We start from the raw sequence: 16919 nt of genomic DNA on the forward strand, positions 1-16919 counted from the left end.
AAACATGGCACTACGATATAGTTTAACACAGTACAGTACAGTACAGGTGAATGAACAGAAGCTAATCCAAATATCAAAAGGAAATCGTCTGACACAAATCCATAGCAAATGATCTAGGTTGTTTGCCCTGAGAGAGCTAGCTAGCTGTCACTATTTCTGAGTCTTGGCCCTTAATTTCTCCGTGAAGTTGCCGTGCTTGTTTCACGAGGGAGCTGAGGGTGTCGATAGTGGCAGGTTTTGTCGTGGTCGTCTCGGTAGCGAAAACCATGCATCCCTCTAGATCCAACATGGTCTCTGAAACACTAGACAGGGAGTCCATGAGGCTCTCGAGATTAGCTCGGTCGACACCGGCGCCGTTGCCCCCGAGTTTCCTCATTGCTGCTATCACCATCCTAGTGGTAAGCTTCATTGCTGTCAGGCTATCGGGGGTTATAATATCCCTGTTTAACCGCACCATTTTCATCGCAAGGCTGAACGTAACAGATTCTCTTGGATCTGTAGCCTGATCTCTTCCTTCTCCCATTGAAATTGCATCGAGATCAAGGTGTAATTTGTCACATGCCGTCACACAGAGCGATAGCAGGGCAACATGCAGCTTGTGGTGTTGGTTTTGTCTAGGAGAGGGTGAAGCATTCTTCTTCTTGTTCCTTCTCTTCTTCTTGGTTTTGCTTTGGCTTTCGACATCAGTATCTGATCTGGCATACTCAGGCTTTTCTGCTTCTTCTGTTGACCCATGGCACATTTCTCTGAGTACCTGCAATGTTAATAACAATAGTGTAGAGTATGTATATTAGCATATATAGACTGAGTTGCTGCGGCTACTTCACAGATGCCAAAAATAGAATGCTGTAGAAACGCAAAGAAGGAAATGTGCCCATTATCTTGAAAGGGGAATGACTGGCTGGAGGGATATTCACCTTGCTTGTAAAATAGAAATAAATAAATAAAGGATTATGTGCGTGCGTACCTCTGGCATCACACCTGTAATGGTGTTCTTGAGTGTGCTGAGATATTCACCATTCTCAGCATACTGAATACATAGATGCTCCAGAATTTCTGCAGCATAGTTTCTGCATGTGTTGTTGTCTCCAACTTGTAAAAGTATTTTAGCAAGACCACCAACAAAGTCATCATGTTCCTCCTTCGGGAGAAGGGTGGCGGCGCTTTTGCTGCTGCGAAACAGCACCACCAGTGTTTTACCTGCAGTCTTTCTGATGGAGGCATTGCTGCTATCGCCATCAACGAAGATGCTTACGAGCATCTTAGTTAGATTACCTCTGTTTACAGTTTCATCCATGCATTGCTGCGTGAGGATCTGCATGGCCTTCATCTGCGGTTCTCCACCTTTACATTCTTCGCAGACAACAATTTTTTTCATGGTGGAAATTGCTCCTTCATCACTTAAGATCCGTTGACGCAGGTCTTCCCCAGTGTCTCCCTTGGCAGTCACAATCAACCGAAGCATCACCCCCAATGATCTCTCTACTACCTGAGTGGACCATTCACTATGACCTGTGAGGTGCACTAGGTCGTAGCTAATAGGCGCCATGATCTTGGAGACAAGATGTTTGGTGTTGCTTATGATTGTGCAGTTGTCCTCACTGCCTGCAAGTCTCCAAAGGATACGCAGGCCAGTCAGCACCAATTCTTTGTAGCCATGGAGCGTCTTAGGTGATGATGGCCGATCAACCCCGCTGTCTGAGTCTGAGTCTGTGTCTGATTCTGACTCTGAGTAATCCAACTCTGACTCGGATGGCGAAGTGTTGTTGCTGCTGCCTTGTTTCTGATCATGACCATTGTTTGTTTTTGTCGCAGTTGTAATGTCTTCATTTGTGTTGACTGAGGATGATGATGATTGATATGGCTGGAGTCGACGGTATTCTTCGAAGTAGTTGATGAGTGAAGATATGCATTGGATCCCTTGCGGGAACTGGTTCAAACGTATCACTCCAGCAACGTGCTCCACTATCCTCGCAGCAGCTTCCCTCATCAATTTGTCACTTGAGCGTCTTGAGTCTAGTGTGTGAAGCAGTTTCTGTAGAATGTGGGCGGAGGACGCAGACCCGATCAGCCGCTTTATCACCTTGCACTGCTGCACCATGATCTCCTCCTCTGTTTGCTGATGCTGATGCTGATGCCTCTTCTTTTTCCTCTCCTCTCTCTTCTTCTTCTTCCTCTCCACCCTCTTTTGGTCCCACTTCTTCTTCCTCTCTTCCCTCTTCTTCTTCATCTCCTCCCTCCTTTCCTCCCTCTTATTCCCCACCTCGTTATTCTCCTCTTTCTTCTTCACATCCGTCTGAAACAAAGGAGCTCTAGTGTTTTCCTCTAAATCTAATTGCCCTTGCTGTTTTTCTTCTTCTTGTTTGATTAACTCATGAGCTTTGATCTTGTCTGAACGCTGCCGGGCGAGTAGTCTGTCCAGTATCAGTGCTCCGGAAAGGCAGCTACGGGATGACTCCGACTCCATTAGTTGTACAGCATATGTGATGAGGTTTCTTTCTCTGGCGGATGATGTCTTCTTAAGGTATCCTTTGCTGAATTCGTCTAAGTAGCCTGAAACTGAACGGCCATCATCACGGAACCCGTATGTTCGGCTCACTTGCTTCACTATTCTCTTCCTCGAAGGTATCAATGTGATTCTATACACGAACAGTGCGCCTTGGACCACACACAGGACATACAAGATATTATGTGCCGGATCCATGTTTACTCTGCCCTCATCCGTGTTCCCATAGTAGTCGTGCTTCATTAGACCGATCATCGAAACCGAAGTGGTGATCAACAGCCCAAACAAGAAGAGGCACGCCACAGACAAGATGGTCAAGTACAAAACTACATTGTGAACCACCGCTAGAACCCATCCTATCACCACACGTAGCGCTTTCACAACTTGCTTAAAGACTGGCAGTTCCGAGTGATCATTGCGCGCATTAGCAGCCTGCTGATACTTGCGCGTCAAAAGAATTTCCACGGCCTTCAAACTCGAGGACAAATCACCAGCTGATCCCATCATTTGAAGGAAAGAGGCGTTTATCCTGTCGTACATATGTTTCAAGTTAGAGACTCTAACCAGAAACAAATTAAGCACACGAAAGGACACAATTAGGGATTCCTTTTCAATTTTTTCGACCGCTCTTTTATTATTTGCATCACCCTGTAGGATCGAAAATCTAAATGAACAGGTCAATCAAGCTGTCCTATAGCACAGGCAGAACACTCGCGCAGGGCGATGATGTGATGTTATCCTTTTTATGGAACAAACACGTAGTAGCATTTTTTTTTTGCTTGAAGCTCCTATTGCAAACTCTAGAGAGCAACTACCGTGTCTAAAATTAGACTTCCATACAAGTGAGATCTTATGTAGAGATGCAAGAGGCTGTAGATATTATAGGCGTGCTTGGTAGGCTGCATGCAGCCCAACCAAGCTAGCGTGATGCCAAAATCGAGCATTTGGTAGACTGGGTTGTATGTGTTTCTCTGTCTGCATGGAACTTAAATCAGTCCCGGGCTAGGCTGAGGGGAAACAGCTGATTCCGACGTTTTTTGCGAGGCCGGCTCGCTCGAGCTACTTGTGGCCCTCGCCTGCACGCACCAGGAAGCGCGATAGATGATGGGACGTCTGATAACTCATCCCGTCCCTTCACTCACCGCCCACTCACATTCATACCATATTCCCTCTCTCCCTCTAACCGCCCGTTCATGATGTCTGATGACCGACTCACAGCCGCATCGCCCCCCTGGCCCCATCCCCACCGGCAGCAACGCCATCCAAGACCGGTGGGTGGCCGGCCTCATCCGGTCCGACATTGTCCTGATGGCCGCAATCTGGGCGATGTCCCCCATCTGCACCAGGCCGCGGTCAGCGGCCATTGACCCATCGTGTGCGGTCGTGCCAGTCAATGCGGCTCCGACTCTTGAGGTAATCATATATTTGGGGTACGTTGGCGCAGGGAATCACGTCGGCTGCGACGATGGTGGCCGTTGTTGGTAGGTTTTTTTTAACCCCGTGATAGGGTTTTCTCCCCTTGCTCCGGACCAAGGTGAGGGGAGTGCAACCGGAGCTTCAATGGCGGCACCCTTTTCCTCCACCCCGCGCGTCACGAGGAGCACCAACATAGTGGTGAGGGCCCTCGGATCAGAACCTGCAATGGCCGGGTCACCCGCGTCAACCGGACCCCTGTTCCCGTCAAGGTTTGGTTCGCGGCCGGTGTTCCCTTGACAGCCCACCGCTCCTATAAGCAATTTGTTCTCTGTGCTCCCGTTAGTAGTTAGTTGTTTTGGCCTAGTTCCGAATTGGTTGGATTCGATTGCATTGAATTGCATTTGATTCGAATCCAATCGATTGTCGGTGAATCACAACAATGCTAGATTCGTAGTTAGGGTGTTCTTGCTATTGCTTCAGGTGTTCATGTTGCTGCTCTACACTGACTAGGTTTGTTCTTCCAGTCACGACAATGCTAGATTGGTATTAGGGTGTTCTTGGTAGATCACAATGCTGGTTAGGTTGTTCTTGCCATGATCACAATGTTGGTTAGATTGTTGCTATAATCAGAATGGCTGCTAGGTTGTTGGTAGAATCACAATGCTAGTTAGGGTGTGTGCATGAAACATATAGTCTGTGTACATGATCATATAGTAGGTGTTACGTTCTTGCATTATCATAGTAGGACAATGCATGTGCATGCTATAAATAGTAGTAGGACACATGTGAATGCATTTTTGGCATTTTTTAATCATATCATAGCACCACCAAAGTGCAACTGCCAATTATCAGTGCAATTGGGACTGATCATAGCAATATGCATGCATGTTGAGAAGTTGCCATGATCATGTTTTACCCAAATGCATGATCATATTATGATGCACTCTGTATTTACTCTCGTACACTGATATGAGAAGATCATGTAGACGGAGCGGGACACCGCTAGTAGAGGGTCGTAGGTCATGAAGAAGGAGTGGGGCACCGATGGTAGAGGGCCGTAGGTCGTGAAGAAGGAGTCGGACACCGCTGGTAGAGGGCAGTAGGTCGACGTTGGCGCCTAGGTGGCTGAGGACATCATTCGGGCAAACGGTGGCTCGGGAGGGTGGATGTGCCAGCAGGCTCGGGGCCGCAGGTCGACATTGGCGCCTAGGTGGTTGAGGACATCATCCGGGCAAACCGGTGGCTCAGGAGGGTGGACATGTCAGGAGGCTCATCACAATGAGGCAGCCGTTGGGCATTGGCCGCTGGCCTAGGCTTGGCCATGGCCCACGAGGAGTGGGCACGAGAGCCACTCAGGTTCTTTGTGCCCATCAAGGACGTAGAGGACATAGCCATGCTTCTCATCCCGGAGGCCTTCCGACTGGTGATGAAGAAGTGGCTCGTCCTGAAGCCTTCTCACGTCCTTAGGCTGTCTGCTAACAAATGGTGCGAGTTCTTGGTTCAGATTCAGATCTTCCACGGGCACTTGGTGTTGGGAGGGGCTGGGACTACTTCTGCGGTAAGCACAAGTTCGTCCCTGGCGACATGCTTGTCCTGAGGCTGTCCATCCTGAACTTCAAGGTGTAGATCCATAGGGCCTCCGCCTCCACCATGTGCAGGGTCACGTGCCAAAAGTACTACTGCCAGGGGGACATCCGACGTGCTCTTCCTCCTCTGTAGTTAGCTCTTAAAGTTGTTGTCAGTTTGGGTGTGTTTGTTCTGAACTTGTCGTGAATTTGTTGTCAAACATGTAAATATGCCCAGGGATCAGCACCCTGGGGTTGTGCAGGGGCATGGGATGCCCCCGCTGACTTTAACTCATGTCTTATTTCATATGATGCATTGCTTAATAACGAGCTAATTACTAGGAGTAGTCTTCATTATGATGTGTTGTTCATATGTGATGCTGCTGTGAAGTGTGCTGCATTTAGATGGTAAAGCCACCACATTTGAAAGGGGTGAACAGAAAAACTGCGTGCACACAACCAAACAGTTGTGATTTGCATCTGCTAACCCATAAAGCACGAACGCAGGCTACAAAATGGGAGGCCTAATCTGACCATTGATGCAATGCAATCTACCAAACGATGTAAACAACATGGTTTTGAGCCTGCATTAGCTCAGCCAGGTTCAGATGAGTCACACATGTAAGGGGCCGAAAAACGATGCAGGATATATACGAAACACGTCATTTACTGGTCTCTTTGGCCGTGCACAAGGCTCTGTCCCCTTACGATACTTTAGGATACTGGTTCATGTTCGGCTAAGAACCTGCCAGGAGCTGAGCGGCGCGGTGCCAGATGCTTCAACTATATGGAGTCGGATGAGTGGAGTGGAGCTGGCTGCAGTTCAATTTGGTGGACTGGATAATACTAAGCTCCGCAGGGTCACCGTTTTTGCACCAACCAAGTAACCACGGGACTAAGTATCAATGTTAAGCTTCCGCTAAGAGCATCTATTAACGATCCCCTAAAGACCTATAACTCTTTATTTTACTCCCCTAAACGCATCTAGCCGAACGCTCAAACCTTAGGAGTATAAAATTTTAAGGAGTTTAGTTTACTCTAACCGCCAAATCTCCTATTTTTACTCCTTCGCGATGCTTCTCTATAAAAAAAAAATCTTCCTTTTATCTCGTCCGCCGCTGCCGGAACCCATGCCGACGGCCATCGGTCGCCCTAGTGACCGGGAAAATGGAACCCGCAAAACCCTTGCAACTCTGGGAAAATGGTCACGTGGGCAGCGAGAGGTATAGCGGCGGGTGGCTCGGGCGAGCTCCTTTTTCGGTGGTGTCGCCCCGATCCAGAGCTAGGGATCTGGAAATGTTGCACTTCCCCTAAAGACCTCGTGGTGGCTCTGCACTTTATTGCGGACGATAGCGACGCTCGCGGGCGCCGTTATCTTCTTGAAGACGTCTTCGTGATGCTCCTCTCTATGCCTGGGTTCTGGATGAAAACGCTTGTCCGGTGTGGGCTCGACAACGGCAACACTTCACGCCATTCCCCCTCGTGAGGGTGTTGCCGTGGAGCTTAGGTGTACTAGGGTGTAGTGTAGCGGTGTTCTCGGGTCTTCTCGTGTTATCTTTCGGCAGCGTAGTAGTTTGCGTTTTGCGTTTTCTGATTATCCTGGGATAGGCTTTGTAAGAGAACTACCTCACCATCCCCCTATCTAGCCACCAATTTTCTACATCACAATCTGTGGAGGCACTTTTATTCTTTTGTTTATCCTATATAAAACAACATATGAACTTTATACTTTGCATGACGACAAAACATTCTACTGTAATGTGGGAACTGTTTTTGGATTTTTTATGCATGATAAACGCTTAAAATAACTTATTTACAAAAAATAAAAATAATCTCATTTTGTTATTTATGCTGGATCAAAAATCCGAATGTTTTTCACACATTGAATATCTAAAGTTTGGTTGACCTGCAAAGTTAAAGTTCGTACGTTGTTTCATTTGAGCCAAACTGAAAATAGAAACTTTCATGTACTAAGCTAGTTGGCTAACACAGATCTCAAGAAAATGTTGGAAGGGCAAGGATAAGGGATGCCATGGAGCCCGAGCTCAAAAATCCACTCTGATCAAGGAAAAAGGAAACACATAATCAAAGTGCATGAAAACAAGAGGATAATGAAAGTGCGTGAAAACCGATATCAAAGTGCATGAGAGAGAGAGAGAGAGAGAGAGAGAGAGAGAGAGAGAGAGACTGACCAGAGTATCTGTATGAGGGTAATCAGAGTGAGACGCCCAAAATCCACCTTGTCTATCATGGAGACGAAGCCACCGAGAAGAACCACCGTGCTCCATGTCATCGCCAGGAAGCCTATCCCTCTGATCGTGTGCAACACATACACAACAAGCACTGCATAGGCATTGATGAGCCTTACTTCCTTCCACTGGGAGTCGTATTTCTGCCTAGCCATTCTTCACATCAAGATCCGTTTGGGTAGCGAAGTGGAGGTTGTCAGCAGAACACATGGCGCAGGCCCGGTTCGGTCAGCAATGACCATGGTCGGAGGTGGGCGACTCAGTTGCGGGTAAGGGATAGTTGGTAGTGGTGGGGGTGTGAAGCTGCGGCGAGCAACCGTGACGGCGGTGAGAAAACTGAGAGAGAGAGAGCGCTATAGCCAGAGAGCTATAGCCAGAGAGAGAGAGGGAGAGAGAGAGCTATAGCCAGAGAGAGAGAGAGAGTTTCTGGGTTGGAGAAAAGGTGGAGAGAATGCCAGATATGCATGCGGGAGAGAGTACCAGCGATTATGAGAGAGAGGGGGGCAAGAGAGAGAGAGAGAGATGAGTCATGGTGGCAATGAGTAATTAGCCGACAGGTTAAAGCTTTTTTTTATAGTCTCATGATATGTTTTTGTCAGAGGCTAGTCGCCCTGATTAGCTTTTTAGCTTTAGCCCCTACAAATAGTAGGCGACAGTTGACGTGACTGGACCATGTAATTTTATTGTGTGGTGGGGCTAGATTCCAAAGCGGTTTATTTACTTCCAGTCCACGTCGATGTACCTGTTACATGACATAGTGCGTGTCAAAGTTTAAATAATCATCTCCTGGATAATTAAAAAATTACCTCATTCCGCTAATTGTGTGGTAGTTATTTGACAATTTTCTTACTATTAAGTAATTTTTCCACGAAGTTTTTCTGTATGTGATTACTAAAGAGTCTTTCGTAGCATATAAAAATGGAACTTAAAAGAAATCTGGATTTTGCTTCTTCCTGATGCTGCATTTAACAAGAATTGGTTAGAAATTACTTTTTTTATCAACCGCAAAAAAAAGTAATTTTCCCATGATGCTTTTCTCTCTGAGATTATTACTAATCTAATTTTTCATATCATTTAAAAATGGAAATGAAAAATTCTGGAGTTTGCTTTTTTTTGAAGTAACCTTCCCACGATGCTGTTCCGTATGAGATTTACTTAACAATTTTTTCATAGCATATAAAAATGGAAAAAAATATATCTGGATTTCGCTTCTTCCTGATGCCGCATTTAATAAAGTCAGTTATGAAAAGCATCAATAGATAACAATATTTTATAAAATACATAGTACTACCTCCGTCCTGGTTTATTAGTCTCCTTTGTATCCTGTGCCACAGTTGATCTTAAATTTAACTAACAAAATGTTGATGCATGCAAAAAATAATATAATTAGAAACTATGTTCAAATGCAAATTCAACGATATAATTTTTGATGACATGCATTAATAATTTCTTAGTTAATTTTATAGTCAAAATTTGACATAAAATACAAAGGGGACTTATAAACCAGAAGGAAGGTAGTATTAAGTAATTTTCCCACTATGCTTTTCTATATGAGAGTACTAAATGAGTTTTTTGTAGCATATAAAAATGGAAATAAAAGAAATCTGGATTTTGCTTCTTACTGATGCTGCATTTAACAAAAATTGGTTACAAAAAACAACCAATTGCTAGCAATATTTCATAAAGTACATAGCTCGATTGTAAAATGGAAAATAGTCGTTCGTAAAATATGGTTATTAAAGATCCAGTTAATCTCTGCACGGTGGAACATTTGTTTCCCAGATGACAGAACGTATTATAACAGTTCACTGATGGTGTTGGCTGCGTCATTAGGAAAAATAATTGATTCTGTCTTATCAAGTTGTGGCATTGGACGTGCTACGGTGGCAGTGCTCGATGCGTCTCGTATATGGTAGGATGTGCCGGTTTCCTTGGCAGCACATGGCTAGACAGTGGATGCGTACCAAGAAACACTGGTCAGCGGCATGGGCTAATGCCTAGATTTGATAGCTATGAGTGTCCAAGCAAAGCTGAATACACGGGGGAGCAAGCGTCTACAGGGGGACAGTATCCGGAAATATAGGAGAGGCTCCGATCCCAAAAGACTATAGACGGTCAGGCACGGCCTCTGTTAGGCATTAGCGGTGATACCACACCTTACATGCTTCATGCTTCAATTTTTTTTGATCACATCTAAATGTTTTGAAATTTTCTAAATGCTCATAAGACATCTATCTATAGCCCCTAAAAAACATCATATCCAAAATATACTTGAGAAAAAAAAAGTCTATCATGAATAGTGTGAGGAGAAGATGACACTATTCACATATGGATTTGTCTATTTTTTCTATTTAATATGTACTTTGACTTTGGATTTGATTTTGTTAGGGTTTATAGGCACATGTCTTGTGCCATACAATATAAGTTCAGATTTGTTTGAAACATTTAAATCTTTTTTTTGCGGGAAAAACTTTCAATCTATTCATCTTCAATCATGATAGTACAACGAACACTGAAAATAATAAAAAATTCACATCCAGATCTGTAGACCACCTAGCAACGACTACAAGCACCGACGAGCCGAAGGCGCGCCGCTGTCATCGCCCCTCCCTCGCCGGAGCCGGGCAAACGTTGTTGTAGTAGACAGTCGGAAAGTCGTCGTGCTAAGGCTTCATAGAACCAACATACCAGAACAACAACCGCCGCAGATGAAGAGTGTAGATCAAAATGATCCAACCTGAGGACACACAAACAAACACGAACGACGAACAAATCCGAGCAAATCCACCAAAGACAGATCCGCCGGAGACACACCTCCACACGCCCACCGATGATGCTAAACGCATCACCGGAAGGGGGGCTAGGCGGGGAGACATTTATTCCATCTTCAGGGAGCCGCCGCCGTCTCGCCTTCCTGAGCAGGATACAAACCGTAACAAAGATTGAAAAAAGCTCTAAAAATGGAGCCCTCCCACCAGCAAGGGCTGAGATCCACTCCGTCTCCATGGCCCTAAGGCCATCGGAGACGGGACGGACCGGCGCCGGCGCCGGCGGGAGGCAGAAAACCTTAGGTTTTGGAGGTGGCGGCTGCCTAGGTCAAAGGTGGATGGGCGGTGATGCTTTTTTCTTGAACACGATGTGTTAGACTATGTATAGCTTCTGTACTTATGTACGTATTGTAACACATCCATTATATATAATGAGATAAGCCACCCCTAGAGGGTTGTGCTGGTTCCCCCAAAACTTATTGTCTTACATGGTATCACGCTAGGTTACGATCGCTTCCGCTTCCAAACCCTAATACCCGCACCGCCGCCGCAGCCGCCGCCGCCTTCACCGCCGCCATGTCGAGCGCCGCCACCACCGGTTCCACTGCTGCGGGGTTCCTCCCAGCCTCTCTTGCGGCTCTGCTCAACCTCCCGCTCGATGCCGTCGCCGTTCCGGCTCCGATCGGGACCAGGAGCATCGGCTCCGTCTACTCCACGCCGCCGGCGCCCTCGCTTGGGCGCGACCTCGTGGTCCACACCGCGGCGCCGCCGTCCGCTGCGGACTCCGCGGGCGTCGTCCCGCCGCTCCTGCCGCAAGCGGATCACACCGTCCCGCTGGCGGGGTTGGCGGCGTCCACCCCGGCCGCGGGCCTTGCGGCGTCCGACCCGGCCGCGAGCTTTGCGGCGTCCGCCCTGGCTGCGGTCCCGCCTCCTCCCGCATCGGCTTCGGTGCCTCCGGCTGCCTCCATGGTGTTTGCACCCCAGGCAGCCCCCTCGATGGGATCGTCTTCGCCGCCGCCGTTTCACTTCGGTCATCTCATCACCATCAAGCTCTCCGCCGACAACTACATCTTCTGGCGTGCGCAGGTTCTCCCGCTCTTGGGGAGTCACTACCTGCTAGGCTACGTCGACGGATCGCTTCCCTGCCCACCCGCACTGGTAGACAGCGTGCACGGTCCGGTCTACAATCCGGCCCATCGCGTCTGGACGGGGCAGGACCAGGCGAACCTCTCCTCCATCCAGGGGTCGCTCTCGCCGGCAGTTGCCGGACTTGTTGTCTTCGCGAAGACGTCTCATGAGGCCTGGACCATCCTTGAGCGAACCTTTGCAGCGCAGTCCCAGGCTCGTGTCTCTGCACTCCGTCGTCAGCTTGGAGAGTGTCAGAAGCTTGACTCCACTGCCACTGAGTTCTACAACAAGGTCAAGGGCCTCGCCGACACATTGGCCTCCATTGGACAGCCCCTCACCGACTCCAAGTTCAACTCGTTTATTGTCAATGGTCTTGATGAGGAGTATGATGCCTTAGTCGAGATCATCAACGAGCGGGGCAACTCGACACCCATGCTGGCACACGAGGTTTTCTCTCGGCTCCTTCTCACTGAGCAACGGGTCGAGACACGCCGCTCCAGGGGCACTGGCTCCCTCTCGGCCAACGCCGCCACCAAGGGTGGCCGCTCTTCTTCATCACCCCGGTCTCCCTTGGGGCTGCCACCGTCGCCCGCCTCGGCCCCCCCCCACCTACTGCGACCTTACCGGGGGCTGGCGGTCCACGTGTGTGCCAGCTTTGTGGCCGCGATGGGCACTGGGCCTCCAAGTGTCATAAGCGCTTCCAGCGAAGCTTCCTTGGTCTTGGCAATGACGGCAAAGATACACGCAACAATGCCCGTCAGGTCGCCATGGCTGATCGTCCCGCGCCGCAGAAGCACCAGGGACACACTCAGTCCTACTCCATCGATCCACACTAGTACATGGACTCTGGGGCGACAGAGCATCTGACCAGCGAGATGAGGAAGCTCCACACTCGTGAACCCTATCATGGCTCCGACAAGATCCACACCGCCAATGGAGCAGGTATGCACATCTCTCATATTGGTCAAGCATCTCTTCTCACTAGACATGCCAATAGGAGTCTTCAGCTTCGCAATGTTCTTCGAGTTCCATCTGTGACCCGTAATCTTCTATCAGTTCCTAAACTCACACGTGATAATAATGTGCTTTGTGAATTTCACCCTTTTGATCTTTTTATTAAGGATCGGGGCACGAGGGACATTCTTCTTAGTGGGCGGTTGTGCCAGGGCCTTTACCGTCTGGAGCATCCTGGCGTCGCCCATGTTTTCAGTGGAGTTCGGGTCTCTCCGTCACAGTGGCATGCTCGTCTTGGTCACCCGGCCACACCTATTGTCCGTCATATTTTGCGTCGTCATGAGCTTCCTAGTTTGTCTAGTAATAAAGATGTAGCAGTGTGTGATGCTTGTCAGCAGGGGAAGAGTCATCAACTTCCTTTTTCGGAGTCCAGTCGTGAGGTGAAACATCCTTTAGAACTTGTGTTTTCAGATGTATGGGGTCCTGCTCAGACTTCTGTCAGTGGTCATAATTACTATATCAGTTTCGTTGATGCTTATAGTCGCTTTACCTGGCTTTACCTTATTAAACGCAAATCTGATGTGTTTGATATTTTTGTTCAGTTTCAAAAACATGTTGAACGTCTTCTCAAGCACAAAATTGTTCATGTCCAGTCGGACTGGGGGGGCGAGTATCGCAACCTCAACTCCTTCTTTCAGTCGCTTGGGATAGCTCATCGTTTAGCATGTCCACATACACATCAGCAGAATGGTTCAGTCGAACGTAAGCATCGTCATATTGTTGAAGCTGGTCTTACTCTTTTGGCCCATGCATCTGTTCCGTTTCGGTTTTGGAGTGATGCTTTCACCACTGCATGCTTTCTCATCAACCGTACTCCCACTCGTGTTTTAAACATGAAGACTCCCATTGAGGTTCTCCTTAATGAACAACCTGATTATACCTTTTTCAAGGTATTTGGGTGTTCTTGCTGGCCGCATCTTCGTCCATATAATAAGCGCAAGCTTGAGTTTCGTTCTAAGAAGTGTGTTTTTCTTGGCTATAGCCCTCTTCATAAAGGTTACAAATGTCTTCATGTTCCCACTAATCGTGTCTATATATCTCGGGACGTCGTGTTTGATGAGCATGTTTTTCCCTTTGCCAAACTTCCTGTGTCCACTGTCGAACCACCATCTCTGCATTCATCCTCTGTTGCTTCTGACCAATTTGATGATGTTGCATACTCTCCTTTGCTGTTACCTAACCATGGTGCAGGAACCGGACTGGGGTTCGTTTGGAGCTGTTGGAGGATTCACCATCATCATCGCCGCCTTCTGATGGGCACGTCGATCGCCCTATGTTGCATGGCATCGATTCGCGTGCCCATGCATGGTCACCCGAAGAGCCCGTCGAGTCCGCTACGCCAGCGACCGCCGAGTCTCCAGCGGCTCGGCCCTCTTCGCCAGCGGCCGCCGAGTCTTCAGCGGCTCGGCCTGTCACGCCGTCTTCGCCCGCGGCTCGGCCCGTCACGCCGTCTTCGCCTGCAGCTCGGGTCCGCGACGCCGTCCTCACGTCGCCTTCATCCGCGGATCGGCCCGCGACACCGGCCGCGCCATGGCCCACTATGCCGGGCTCGCCATCGGCCCGGTCTGTGACGCCGGCGTCGCCAGCTGCTTCGTCTGCTCTGCCGGTTTCGCCGGTGGGCCGGCCTTCTTCGCCGACCGAGCCCGAGGCTACTGTGTCTGGCTCCTCGTCACCGGCTGACTCGTCAACGTCGCCGTCCTCCAGCCCGTTGCAGGCTGCTCTGTCGACCTCGGTGGTTCCTGTGTCCCGACCACATACACGCAGTCGCAGTGGCATTTTCAAACCTAAGGAACGTAAGGATGGTACGGTTGCTTGGTTGGCTGCTTGTTTGGCTGATGCTGTTGCGGATCCATCTTCTGAGCCTCGCTCATATCAGGCTGCCCTGCGCATTCCACATTGGCGCGAGGCTATGGAGCAGGAGTTTCATGCTCTCCTTCGTAACAAGACATGGACTCTCGTTCCTCCATCACCACGGGTAAATGTTATTGACTCAAAATGGGTATTCAAAGTGAAGAAGCATTCGGATGGATCTATTGAGCGTTACAAAGCGCGACTTGTTGCTCGCGGTTTTCGGCAGCGCCATGGTCTTGACTATGAGGACACCTTCAGTCCTGTCGTCAAGCCTACCACTATTCGGCTTCTTCTCTCCATTGCTGTTTCTCGTGGTTGGTCACTTCGTCAACTTGATGTGCAGAATGCTTTTCTACATGGATTTTTGGAGGAAGAGGTTTATATGAAACAACCGCCTGGTTTCTCTGATCCTGATCGTCCTGACTATATCTGTCGTCTCTCCAAAGCACTATATGGTTTGAAGCAAGCTCCTCGTGCCTGGCATGCCCGCCTTGCCTCTGCCCTTCGTGCTCATGGGTTTGTGCCGTCCACTGCTGACACTTCATTATTTCTTGTACAGAAGCCAGAAGTCACTATGTATCTTTTGGTATATGTCGATGATATTATCCTTGTCAGCTCTTCTCAGTATGCTGCTGATGCTCTTGTCTGCTCTCTTGGTGCTGATTTTGCGGTCAAAGATCTTGGGAAGCTTCACTACTTTCTTGGAGTTGAGGTCACTTCTCGTGCTACTGGTCTTGTCCTTACGCAGAAGAAGTACTCCTTGGAGTTGTTACAAAGAGCGGGCATGCTGAAGTGCAAACCGACCACCACACCCATGTCGTCTACCGACAAGATAACAACTGTTGATGGTGAGCTTTTGTCTCCTGCGGATGCCACAGAGTACAGGAGCATTGTTGGTGGACTTCAGTACTTGACGATCACGAGACCAGATATCTCTGATGCTGTTAACAGGGTTTGTCAGTATCTTCAGGCTCCCAGAGATACTCATTGGGCTGCTGTTAAACGCATTCTTCGTTATGTTCAGTTCACCCTGACATTTGGTATGCATATTCGGCCGACTTCCTCTCGGGTCCTTTCGGCCTTCTCTGATGCAGATTGGGTTGGTAGCCCAGATGACAGGCGATCCACGGGGGGTTATGCAGTATTCTTTGGCCCTAATTTGATCGCCTGGAGTGCTCGGAAACAGACTACTGTGTCACGTAGCAGTACTGAAGCTGAGTACAAGGCTGTGGCTAATGCTACTGCAGAGATTATTTGGGTGCAGTCTTTGCTTCAGGAGTTGGGTTTGTCTCAATCACAGCCTCCTATTCTTTGGTGTGATAACATCGGTGCTACATACCTTTCTGCAAATCCAGTATTTCATGCCCGAACGAAACACATTGAAGTTGCCTATCACTTTGTACGAGAACGTGTATCACAGAAGCAACTCCAGATCAAGTTTATCTCATCTAAGGATCAACTTGCAGACATCTTCACTAAGCCTTTACCTCTGCCACAGTTTGAGGCTTGTAGGCGCAATCTTACCCTTCTCAGTTCTTTAGAAAGTGGCTAAGATTGAGGGAGGGTGTTAGACTATGTATAGCTTCTGTACTTATGTACGTATTGTAACACATCCATTATATATAATGAGATAAGCCACCCCTAGAGGGTTGTGCTGGTTCCCCCAAAACTTATTGTCTTACACGATGAGATGAGACTTGGGAGTTGGGAGTAACCCAATCTGATCTCCTGAAACATTTAAATCTGACTTTTTCAAAATTTGGAGTATGAGAGCATGTGAGGTGTGGCATCACCCGATATTTCCCCGGTCAAGCTTTGTTAGGAATGTAAGGTTTAGTCCATCTATTTATCTGTGTTGGGAGATTTTGGGTGTCAAATCTGACCCGATTTATACCCTGTTGGTAATTACCCATCATGGATCATATGTAAAAATAATAATATCTGTCATATCAGTTTTCCATTTGAGCACTATTGATCCACAAACTTTCAAAAGCTCCACAAACTTGACACAGGATGAGAAAAGAGTCCCGTCCAATCAGAAGCAGTTGTGTGGCACCTATGTAGCAGCCATGCACGTAGCCATCAATTTGTACATTTTACACAAAACCCCCTAGTCTCTGACACGTTGTTGCCATGCGAGACTTTGCTTTGGGAATGGTAGAATGCAGCTTCGCATTCGTGCACTAGCCGCCGTCGAGGCTCGAGGCGTTTGGGCGCAACGCGCCATCCGTGCTGTCGTAGTTTGGGGTTAAGAAGTTCACCTACAGCCCTTGTCCCGTCGATTTGAGCAGCGGCGAGCTCGTCCTCAGCGCCTCCACCACCACTGACGAGGCGCGCCCTTCAGTCTTGGTTGGTGTCTGAAACCGGGATCAAAGATTGTCCTTTAGTCCCGGTTTTAGACACAAACCGGGGCTAAAGTTTT

At 48.3% G+C, this 16919-nt stretch overlaps 1 protein-coding gene across 1 annotated transcript; it reads right to left on the reverse strand.

Moving 5' to 3' along the window:
• Positions 1-6: 6 nt before the first annotated feature.
• LOC123103940 (uncharacterized) lies at positions 7-8245 on the reverse strand. Its single transcript, XM_044525643.1, has 3 exons — positions 7680-8245; positions 968-3035; positions 7-754 (listed from the first exon to the last, which is right to left on the reverse strand). Exons 1-3 carry the CDS (start codon positions 7889-7891, stop codon positions 137-139), a joined length of 2898 nt encoding a protein of 965 aa, XP_044381578.1. The 5' UTR covers positions 7892-8245; the 3' UTR covers positions 7-136.
• Positions 8246-16919: the final 8674 nt, after the last annotated feature.

This window comes from Triticum aestivum, chromosome 1B (assembly GCF_018294505.1).
Source record: "Triticum aestivum cultivar Chinese Spring chromosome 1B, IWGSC CS RefSeq v2.1, whole genome shotgun sequence".
NCBI lineage: Eukaryota > Viridiplantae > Streptophyta > Magnoliopsida > Poales > Poaceae > Triticum > Triticum aestivum.

Excerpts from the sequence above, each read along its gene's own strand:
- LOC123103940 (XM_044525643.1), bottom strand. The coding sequence starts at position 7,891 with ATGGCTAGGCAGAAATACGACTCCCAGTGGAAGGAAGTAAGGCTCATC. Across the intron at positions 3,036-7,679 it reads ACCCTCATACAGATACTCTG|GATAAACGCCTCTTTCCTTC; the intron begins GTCAGTCTCTCT and ends TATGTACGACAG. Across the intron at positions 755-967 it reads TTACAGGTGTGATGCCAGAG|GTACTCAGAGAAATGTGCCA; the intron begins GTACGCACGCAC and ends TTAACATTGCAG.